At 40.1% G+C, this 12006-nt stretch overlaps 1 protein-coding gene across 1 annotated transcript; it reads right to left on the minus strand.

The window, feature by feature from the left end:
* Positions 1-2928: 2928 nt before the first annotated feature.
* Positions 2929-8008, minus strand: tbx6 (T-box transcription factor 6). Its single transcript, XM_060938823.1, has 8 exons — positions 7939-8008; positions 7104-7314; positions 6040-6307; positions 5371-5514; positions 5224-5294; positions 5061-5125; positions 4716-4968; positions 2929-4561 (listed from the first exon to the last, which is right to left on the minus strand). The coding sequence occupies exons 1-8, from the start codon at positions 8006-8008 to the stop codon at positions 2929-2931; spliced, it is 2715 nt and encodes a 904-aa protein (XP_060794806.1).
* Positions 8009-12006: the final 3998 nt, after the last annotated feature.

The following is a 12006-nucleotide window of genomic DNA, read 5'->3' on the forward strand; positions in this document are numbered from 1 at the left end:
AAGTAGAACTACGTGATATGTTGCACTAAAGTTTGTGGACACCTGACCATGACACTCATATGTGATTTCTGAACATCACATTCCAGATTTAGTCCCTGTTTTGCCCTTATTATAACCTCCACTGTTCTGGGAAAGCTTTCCACTAGATTTTGGAGCATGGCTGTGAGGACTTGTGTTAATTCAGCCACAACAGCATTAGGAATGTTGGGCAAAGGGGCATAGTTGGCGTTCCAATTCATCCCAAAGGTGTTCAGTAGGGTTGAGGTCTTCGGCTCTGTGCAGGACACTTGAGTTCTTCCACTCCAACCTTCTCAAACCATGTCTTCATGGAGCTTGCTTTGTGCAGAGTAGCACTCTCATGCTGTGGAACATGTTACACTTAGTTCCAATGAAGGGAAATTGTAATACTACAGAATACAAAGACATTCAATACGATTGTGTGCTTCCAAATTTGTGACAACAGTTTGGAGGAACAAATACATATGGGTGTGATGGTCAGATGTCCACATACTTTTGGCCATGTAAATTACTAGTGAGATATTTAATGAGAACATTCACATGTCTTGGCACATTCATTAATTAATTCGTCTTTAGGAAGCACTATATCCTTGCCAGGAGCCTCCACTGGGTGTGAGTACATCCTGGATGAAAGGCCAGTGCATTGCAAGGCACCATTTACACAACCACTCACACACTGAACAGCTCAGGGCAAGTTTTGTGGTTTTTGGGAGGTTAGAAGTCACCATGCAAAACCAGAGGAAAGGTGCAAAACCCTGAAGCTGTGAAGTGGCCAAACTACCTGCTGCTTAGCATATTAATGATTTACTTGAATAGATGATTTTGCTGTAAATATTTACAGTGATGCTTAAAAGTTTGTGAACCCTTTAGAATTTTCTATATTTCTGCATAAATTTGACCTAAAACATCAGCAGGTTTTCACACAAGTCCTAAAAGTAGATAAAGAGAACCCAGTTAAACAAATGAAACAAAAATATTATACTTGGTCATTTATTTATTGAGGAAAATGATCCAATATTACATATCTGTGGCAAAAGTATGTGAACCTCTAGGATTAGCAATTAATTTGAAGGTGAAATTAGAGTCAGGTGTTTTCAATCAATGGGAATGACAATCAGGTGTGAGTGGGCACCCTGTTTTATTTAAAGAACAGGGATCTATCAAAGTCTGATCTTCACAACACATGTTTGTGGAAGTGTGTCATGACATGAACAAAAGAGATTTCTGAGGACTTCAGAAAAAGTGTTGCTGATGCTCATCAGGCTGGAAAAGGTTACAAAACCATCTCTAAAGAGTTTAGATTCCACCAATCCACAGTCAAACAGATTGTGTACAAATGGAGGAAATTCAAGACCATTGTTACCCTCCCCAGGAGTGGTCGACCAACAAAGATCACTCCAAGAGCAAGGTGTGTAATAGTCGGCGAGGTCACAAAGGACCCCAGGGTAACTTCTACCGTAAGCAACTGAAGGCCTCTCTGACATTGGCTCATGTTAATGTTCATGAGTCCACCATCAGGAGAATACTGAACAACAATGGTGCGCATGGTAGGGTTGCAAGGAGAAAAAGCCACTGCTCTCCAAAAAGAACATTGCTGCTCGTCTGCAGTTTGCTAAAGATCACGTGGACAAGCCAGAAGGCTATTGGAAAAATGTTTTGTGGACAGATGAGACCAAAATAGAGCTTTTTGGTTTAAATGAGAAGTGTTATGTTTGGAGAAAGGAAAACACTGCATTCCAGCATAAGAACCTTATCCCATCTGTGAAACATGGTGGTGGTGGTATCATGGTTTGGGCCTGTTTTGCTGCATCTGGACCAGGATGGTTTCCCATCATTGATGGAACAATGAATTCTGAATTATACCAGCGAATTCTCAAAGAAAATGTCAGGACATCTGTCCATGAACTGAATCTCAAGAGAAGGTGGGTCATGCAGCAAGACACCAACCCTAAGCACACAAGTTGTTCTACAAAAGAATGGTTAAAGAAGAATAAAGTTAATGTTTTGGAATGGCCAAGTCAAAGTCCTGACCTTAATCCAATCGAAATGATGTGGAAGGACCTGAAGCGAGCAGTTCATGTGAGGAAACCCACCAACGTCCCATAGTTGAAGTTGTTCTGTACGAAGGAATGGGCTAAAATTCCTCCAAGCCGGTGTGCAGGACTGATCAACAGTTACCGGAAATGTTTAGTTGCAGTTATTGCTGCACAAGGGGGTCACACCAGATACTGAAAGCAAAGGTTCACATACTTTTGCCACTCACAGATATGTAATATTGGATAATTTTCCTCAATAAATAAATTACCAAGTATAATATTTTTTGTTTCATTTGTTTAACTGGGTTCTCTTTATCTACTTTTAGGACTTGTGTGAAAATCTGTTTTAGGTCATATTTATGCACAAATATAGAAAATTCTAAAGGGTTCACAAACTTTCAAGCACCACTGTAACTTTCTGTTTTTGTCTATGTTTATAATATCACATGTTTACCATGATTTAAAGTGTGTTACTAATGTTTATTTTAATAAAAACTGGAAGGCTGTCTTATTGTTTTCTGTATGAAAGTGTTTAAAACTAAAATGAAGTTAATTATATATATAAAATTAGTTTGCTTCGATAAATTTTTAAAAGCACATTTATAAAAACACATTAAAGGTTTATTTGTATTTGTTTTTTTCATATTTTGTGATTCTTCAATCATAAAATAAACAGACAACATTAAAACACACTTCATTTGCTCGATTTATTATGCATATGTTTTTCAAATAGATCAAAAATGATACATATGTTTAATCTATCCTGAATGCAAAAATACAAACTAAAACTATTACATAAAGCTTTAAAGCTGTAGCCTGTCATCTGTTCAGGTCAGCAGAAATTCCGTCATCTCATAACATGGTGCATCGCTTCTCAAAATGCAGGCCTTCCTCCAAGGTCTAGATAGGAACCCTGACTGTTCGCATGTACATGTTGGGGCTGCCTGTAAATGTGTCTTAGCTGCAAATGAAAGGAGGATCGGGGGTCCTGACAGAGGTGGAGAGGATAGGAAGGAAATGGGTTACAGAGAGAAGTAGCAGAAGAGGGCAGGGTGTTATCTAATGAAGGGAGAAGAGAAGGGTGCAATACCATATCAGGAAGGTAGGGGGCAGTTGGCTTGAGCTGAGAAAAGGACCCTATCTCTGATGGAGCTACTGGAGGATATGCAGTGGATGTAGCAGGGTACTGTGTAGGGTTTGATCCTGGTGGGATGAGGTGGTTTTGTAGGGCTGAATGTGGAAGAAGTGAAGCTGTAGAAGCTGGCATAGGAGCAAAGGACTGTGATGGGATTTGTGAAGGGTTTGCACACTGGGGAGGGATATGGGAAAAAGTGGAGTTTGAGAATGACTGGGGCATAGTTAGCTGGACCTGGGCTATATTTGGAAGAGCTGAAACAATCTGGGAAGGCCCAATAGTTTGCGTTGCTACATTCTGAAGAGGAGAGGGAACAGTTGGAATGGAAGGGGGTAAGGGATAAGATATATGAGAGGTTTGAGTTGAATTAGAAATGGACCCAGGGACTACCTGTGTGGGCAGTGATGCAGGCAGAGTACAGAGTGAAGACGCTGGGATTGGATTCACTATGGGGTTGGTGAAGACGTGTGAACAAGCTCCATTTACAGAATTGGAAGTCATTTGAGTAAAGGATCCAGTTGCTGAATCTGTTGGGTTTTGGTAAGATGAAGGATTCATATGAGAAGTTGCCAATGATTGGAAAGAGTCAGGTGCTAGGGTTGAAGAATTTGTATTGCTGGGTTGTGGTGGGAAAGGAAAAGCAGTGGTGTTACTATCCTGATCTGATGGGGTATTTTGAGGGGTGGAGGTGGATTCTGGCACAGAATTAAAAGGGAAAGCTGATGGGATTTGATTTGGATCTTGTTGTCCATTTGGATGTGCCACTGGAGGAAAGGGAAAGGCAGTTTGGGATAGGACTTGGGATGGGGGAGTACTGGAATCCAGATTGTTGGAGGATTGCACTGGTGAGAAGGGGAAAGCAGTTGGGGTGGAGTCTTGGACAGCAGAAGGTGTAGAATTAGAGGAAGCCAAACCACCAATCGTTTGGCTCTGAGCTGTGTCAACAGAAAGATCAGAAGCACAATTGCTGATGGACTGGCAAGGAGGTTGAGGAAGAGAATGGAAGGGTAGGTTTGTAGGTGTGTGAGGGCTATGATCTTGGGATGGAAGAATGGAGTGGAAGGAGGAAGAGGACAATTGGGGAGAAGAGGATGAGTGACAGATAGAGGTATGTGTAGAATCTTGGGGAGAGGTAGAGGAAGAGGTGATTGGAGAAGAGGAATCCAGGGTAGGATAGTGAGATGAAGCTATGGAAGAATAATCTTGCACAGATGTTGGATTGGAATGAGAGGATGATAGATCATTCTGAGTGGAGGACAGAGATGAATAGAGGGATGTAGGCTGTGATAGAGGCACTTGTAAATGAGATGAGGGTGTAATTGAAGGAGCTGCAAATGTGGTGTAAGAGGACAGGCCTATCATCTGGGTAGACCTGTAAAAAGGATACAGAGTTGAAAGGTTAGCACTTCACTGGTAGTGTTTTCATTAGCATAATTCATTAAATTGTTTTAAAGCAGCTTATGAATATAGTTTGCACTTTATATATAGATTGTTTGTAGGTTTATTTGTAGCAGCATAAAACTCACCCATCAAGCAATCCATTGTTCACCTCATTATTTGAGGTCGACTGAGGTTGGTTCTTGACTGATTTTGGAATCTCTGAAATCTCAGGCATCTGGGAACACAGAAATGCTTGACCAGAGCTATGCTGATGTACTCTGTGCTCTGGTAAAGATGGCATGTCAGAGCAGAAGCCTGAATCAGATATAGACAGAGTGGTGCTTTCCAGTCCCATGGGCTGTGGTAACGCCTCAGTGGAATCACATGGGTCACATGACTCTGGGGGAAAGACAGAAATATATTGTGTTCCACAAACAACTAATTAGTCTATTTGGTGTCTGTTTTGACAAATCCTAAGTGAGTTTCGTTACCTATGTCTAAAAGTTCATCTTGATTGGGCTGGTTTAATTTCCTCTTTTGTCTTGCCTCTCTTTGTCTGAAATAAAAAAGGATATGATTATGATGACATGGTTTTAAATGCACATTTTCTTGTATAAACAATACTTGCCAATTGAGAATATACATGCAACGTACTTCTTGCTGTTCATGCCGTTCTCCCTGAAACCTTTAGCAAAGGGATTGGAATTGATCTTCAGCTCAGTTATCTAAGAAAAGACCCCAAAACTTAATGACTCTACATACTCAAAGCCTTTTAGTTCTTTAACTTTAATTTACTCATACCTTGTTGTTCTGGTAGGCTGTAACAGTGATGAATTGGGTCTCGGGGAAGGTGAAGGTGTGTTGAGCTCCACCCCACATCATCACATCTCTGGTTTCAACCACATGCACTCGTGCTTGGTACTTATGCAGGGAGTGCAGAATGATCTGGTAGATAGAGATTTCAAAGGAAGATAAAAATGCTGTTTGAAGGGACAATTGTCCCTCATCTCATCTCATTATCTCTAGCTGCTTTATCCTGTTCTACAGGGTTGCAGGCAAGCTGGAGCCTATCCCAGCTGACTACGGGCGAAAGGCGGGGTACACCCTGGACAAGTCGCCAGGTCATCACAGGGCTGACACATAGACACAGACAACCATTCACACTCACACCTAGGGTCAATTTAGAGTCACCAGTTAACCTAACCTGCATGTCTTTGGACTGTGGGGGAAACCGGAGCACCCAGAGGAAACCCACGCGGACACGGGGAGAACATGCAAACTCCGCACAGAAAGGCCCTCGCCGGCCACGGGGCTCGAACCCGGACCTTCTTGCTGTGAGGTGACAGCGCTAACCACTACACCACCGTGCCGCCCACAATTGTCCCTTTACTAAAAAAAACCCTTTACTTGTTAAGAACTAGATTCATCGATAAAATATAAGTACCTTATGATGAGCATGTATATACTCACATATCCTTGTCCATCCAGTGTGTTGTTGGTGAGTTTGGCTCGGTGGAAAGATATGGTTCGGTTCTGCCAGTGTTCACCAGTTGCTGGAGAGTCTGGGTGGATGAACACCCTGTCTGGAAGCCGAGCTTCAGCTCCTCCCACTACCTGCCAATTGTCATCTTGGAAACGATAGCGAAAGGAGTCTACAGGTATGATTTCCAGCAGGAGGATATAACGTAAAGATGGGTTCAAGCCAGACACCTTTACTTTTAGCTGAGGAAACATCCGTCTGATGGAGAAAAAGAATATATAAATATTTAATAATATTAAGTTTATTCATTCATTCATCTTCTGTAAACACTATATCTTGGTCAGGGCTGTGGTACAGTAGGTATCCAGAGCTCATCCCGAGAACACTGGGGACAGGTTTTAAACAACATATTTCAAGCACGTAACAGTGATCATGCTAAGTACTTTGCACTTATTTCTATGTGAAGATATAAAGACTAGTTCACTGAACAATACCATTTTATTTTATTTATTTCTGAGTGTTCAAAATGTTAATAAATTTGACAGAGGACAAAAATATCTAGTAAAATGGTATGGAAATGCGATACAAATTTCCATTTGTTTTACTAAAGCCTATATTCTATCATGCTGAAATGAATTATACTGCATTAATTGATTTAAAAGCTTTCATGTCAATTTATCTTCTTTTTTGGCTGCTCTCATACATTTGGGGTCACCACAGCGGATCTGTTCCACATATGTGATTTGGCATAAGTTTTACACCAGATGCCATTCCTGACACAACCCTCTCCAGTCTATCCGGGCTTGGGACCGGCACTAAGTAAGCATTGGCTTCTACAACCCAAGTGGCTGGGTATTTTACCTAACTGCATGTCTTTGAACTGTGGGAGAAAACCAATGCAGACACAGGGAGAACATGCAAACTCTACACAGAAAGGCCCCCATCGGCCATGAGGCTCGAACCCAGAACTTTCTTGCTGTGAGGTGACAATGCTAACCACTACACCACTGTGCCTTTCATATCAATTCATGTATCAAATAAAAAAAGGCACTACCTGCCCTTCTTAGTGATGATCATCTCTGTGCCAATGGTGCTAAACTGTTTCCATAGAGATACATTTTCCAGCTCTATCTTTATAATGTCTTCAGATTTTCCAAAGTGATCTCTTTTTGCTGGGGGCAGGGGTAGCAGACGAGGAGGCAAGTTTCGGGTCACCATGTCACATGCTGGAGAGTATAGGGGCACGTGGGCTGGTGGCTCTCGATCTGAAGGGCAGAACAATGACAGTATAGCGTATCATGCATAGAATCAACACTAGAATCTGACAGTTTAATCCTGTACATTAATCATATCAGCTAATGATCCCATTTCAGCTTTTTCCTATCTGAGGTGTTCACAACCCACTACATAATTTGGTAAATAGCAGTAAATTGTTCAATTAGAGTGTTATAGGACTGGCACTGTTTATTTTTCTTCATTCAGCTTATTTATCAAATTGTTTCATAGGCCTAAGGCTGCTCTAAAATACTTGAGTCTCCTTAACAGTTTATTGTTCTTCCTTCAGCTTATCAGCAAAATGATATTTTTCTGACATGTTCACAATCTACTTATCAGTTAATCTTGTTTGAATTAATACCAGTCTCAGTACCTAATATCAGTTATTTAGGGACACACACACACACACACACACACAGAGTGATCAATAAATGGAACACTTGGGAATGGGTTTCAAAAATTTCCCTTTCATTTCCCATTCCTTCAAAAAATTCAGTCTTGCGCATTCACTTTTATCTTTCATCTGATTCTGAAATTTGAGAGCCTTTCAATGGTTATTTCTAATTCTATGACTATTTTATGTCTCTTTTTGTCATTAAACGCAAAACACTTACCTCGATAGCAGCAGTCTCCGAGTCTTTGTGCTGCAAGAGCTAAACTGGGATACATCTCTACTCCCAACATCCTCTTGCCTGTACTTGTTTCCCTTTAGAACTTCAATAAATCCTTTCTCATGTCAAATCTCCCAACTTATCTCAAATGCTTTAACATGCCTTATACTTCAATATGTTATTCTCTTGGTCTGGGCTTGCTTCTTTTAACAGCCAGTGGCTCTATCTCTGTGTTATATAGGTGAGTGTGTATTAGCATATCAACCAAATGGCAGAGTTTTCACACTCCCTCCCTTTCCTTCAGTGTTCATCAGGCCTGTAAGGAGCACACCACTGCATACTGTTTAAACAAACACAGTACACACTTATATGCATGCAAATTTCTCTGAAGACAAACAAAAATCAAAACACATTTGGGATTATAAAAAAAACCTCAATATGGAGAATCAATCATGTACATTTATGTTACACTTTAAGTGTGTTCCATAATAGGGGTTATTTAGTTGTGTGTAGCTTCTCAGATATTTCTCAGTGATAACACACACAGTTTGAAATACTAGTAACAGATATTTCGATTGATTTGTTAGAAAATAACTAATTCTTGGAAAAACAGAACAGTTAGCTAGAAGTGACCTGGTAATGGATGGTATAATTGGATTGTGTGTGTCAGTGGTTGTCAAAGTGGTTCATGAGGCAAAACCAGGGGGTCTTTTTAATACTTTGTTCCAGTATTACAGCTTTGTTTCAGCTGTCATTCGTTATAAATTCTTACCAATACTAGACAAATTGAATCTATCAAAACCTCTATAACTCAAAAACAAATAGGCCTACAAATGATATTAATTTAAATCTAATTGAAATATGAGTAGAATTTTCAGGAATAATAATAAAAAACTTCTACAGTTCCAATCAACATCCAAATTATTTTTGTACACATACACAATGGTTAAAAAATAAATAAATAAAGATAAAATAACATTCTAATTTTGAAAATCATTTGTAGATCTCTCTGTCTTTCTCCTTCTCTCCAATGGAGGTGTGGAGGGCAGGCTTTTCAGATGGAAGCATGTGGCACAGTTTGGTCTTATTGCTGCAGTTTGGTCTTTTAGATAAACACCACAGCTCAGACACGATGTATCCACACATCTCAGAAACAGCCTTACAATAACACTGAGCTGTAGAATAACAACCAATGAGGTGCTGGATGATATAACAACTTCCCACAGCCGTTACGCTTTGAATAGTTTAGTCTGTTTAGACAGGTGAATAGTTTGGAGTGTGTTGTTAGTTCATTTTATTCTTATTCTCCACAGTGAGCAATGAAGTGGACTTCAGATTTTTTTTTTTTACTTGACAGACAACAATCACAGTACAATGAAAGTGAGAAGGGCACACAGCAGAGTGCATATCTTCACCAAGCCACATATTATCAACATCAAAATCAAAATGTTTGAACCTAGGATAATACAAAAGCTGTACACCAAATTTCATCAAAATCTGTTCACTACTTTTTGAGTTATATTGGGAAAAGACAAAAAGAAAAAATCCTGGATCCACACACATATCCAGATTTGGATCAACATCAAATCAATTGTTACTTGGCCCATGGCTCACCTTTCCTCAAAATTTAATCAAAATCCATTCACTACTTTTTGAGTTATGTTGGGAACAGACAAAGAAATCCTGGATTTGCATACATATCTGGATTTGCATCAAAATCTAATCAATTGTTGTTTGGCCCATGGGTCACTTTTCCTCCAAATTTCATCAAAATCCATGCACTACTTTTTGAGTTACATTGGGAAGAGTCAAACAAACCAACAAACAAAAGGTGGCAAAAACATAACCTCCTCCAACACAGTTGGCAGAGGTAAATATTTGTTTCACATGATCCTTGAGAAGATCTGGTGTAAGAATAACATTTTCAATAGAGGATGGCTCCTTTCTGAACCTGGCTCTTCTCAAGGTTTCTTCCTCATGTTGTCTCAGGGAGATTTTCTCACCACAGTTGCCCCTGGCTTGCTCATTAATTCAGTTCACTTCAATAGACATTGTTGCACAGAAGCTTTACAGAAATCCAGATGTCAGTGTAGGTCTCTAATGAGTAAGCCAGACAGTGGCAAGGAAAATGAGGACAGAACCTAGAGGAACACCAGACTCTAGAAGAGGTGACATCGGATAGTGGGATTATAAATAATTAATCTTCTATAAGTCAATACTTTCAAGTCAGACAATACTATATGTGCTGAAAGAATGTTCATACTGAGCATTACAGTTTTAATGAATGCATCAGCAGTTCTCAGGAACCAGTCGACAGTAACCAGGTGAAATTATTCACTGAAAGACAGGTAGATATCTGTAAAGCTGATTTGTGATTGTTTATTGTTAAGAACGCTATACAAATAAAATTGATTTGAAACTTCCATGCAAATCAGGTTTAGATGTGATGACCTTGACCAGTTTAAATTTTCACTTAAGGAAGACCCCCTCTGGTTAGAAGCAACTTCTCAATTTCCCCAGGCCTTAAAGTTAAGCCCAGTGTTGTTATAGTTGTTGTTTTCATTTACCATTTGAAAAGACAAACTAGGCGAGAGGAAGTTGAGGCGTGAATGCTCCACCTCTTAAAGTTTGTCTCACAGTCTTAAAGTCATTACATACCCATGTGTGTATAAAAGAGTGTGGAATCAGAGATTATTAAGCGTAACGACCTTTAATGTGTTTACGAGTGGACAGGTGTGCCACTCTAGGAACCAGTAGCAGTACAGACACACTTAGATGATATTAGTGGCAATGAGTGGGGTTTTTTATGCTGCAGAATAGTGAACTGTGTGAAAGCTAAATGTGTTTACTGTGGTGTTTAATTGCAAACTGAAACTTTAACACCTCACTTATAACACATCAGTGCTAAATACTGGTTCAGATGGTGCTATTAATCTCATCTCATCTCTCATCTCATTATCTGTAGCCACTTTATCCTGTTCTACAGGGTCACAGGCAAGCTGGAGCCTATCCCAGCTGACTACGGGCGAAAGGCGGGGTACACCCTGGACAAGTCGCCAGGTCATCACAGGGCTGACACATAGACACAGACAACCATTCACACTCACATTCACACCTACGGCCAATTTAGAGTCACCGGTTAACCTAACCTGCATGTCTTTGGACTGTGGGGGAAACCGGAGCACCCGGAGGAAACCCACGCGGACACGGGTAGAACATGCAAACTCCACACAGAAAGGCCCTCGCCGGCCACGGGGCTCGAACCTGGACCTTCTTGCTGTGAGGCGACAGCGCTAACCACTACACCACCGTGCCGCCTGCTATTAATACAAATAGGATATATTGTTTTAAGTCAATATACAGACTGTAAAGCTTAAAGTGTTTCATGATGTCTGTCATTTTAATTAATCTTAAGAATCCTAGCTGAGGAAGTCCTTTTAAGAAGATGGTCTGCATTATACAATGATTGGTTTCAGCATTGTGTAATTGTGGGAAGCACGAGCAGCTTTGTGGTCTCCATTGTGATACACAGTGCTTGGTGTCACTAACACCAAGATATGTACAAAACATTATTCGAAAGAGGATATCGCAATCAGATATGTGCAAGGATTCAGGATTTCAGGCTTATGAAGAGCTCAACGGTCCATGTGATGTCTTATGGAAAACAGACGTTTTGTGGTGTATTTGTTTAACAGAATCTCTGGATAAAATTAAAAATCCATAGATACACTTTAGAAATTATTCCTATCAGTTATTATATTTATATGCATTTTTATACTTACTCCATTTCACTTCAGTGTGTCCTGCAACAGTGAGCAGATCATATTGTTATTCCTTTAAATGCCATTATACTATAGAATACCCTCCATCCAGTATCGTGTTTAAGCTGTGTCATACCTGACCATACACATATTTCATACCCACATACACTCACATGTTCCTTCACATGCATACTCTGATGGTTTAGGTCATGGATGAACAATGTGATAAGACTAGGAGACCAGGAAAGATAAATTAAACTGCTGATCAGTTTGTGAATCATTTCAACAAAACAGTGCGCTAGTGCATACC

The sequence above is a fragment of the Neoarius graeffei genome, chromosome 14, assembly GCF_027579695.1.
Source record: "Neoarius graeffei isolate fNeoGra1 chromosome 14, fNeoGra1.pri, whole genome shotgun sequence".
Taxonomy (NCBI): Eukaryota; Metazoa; Chordata; class Actinopteri; order Siluriformes; family Ariidae; genus Neoarius; species Neoarius graeffei.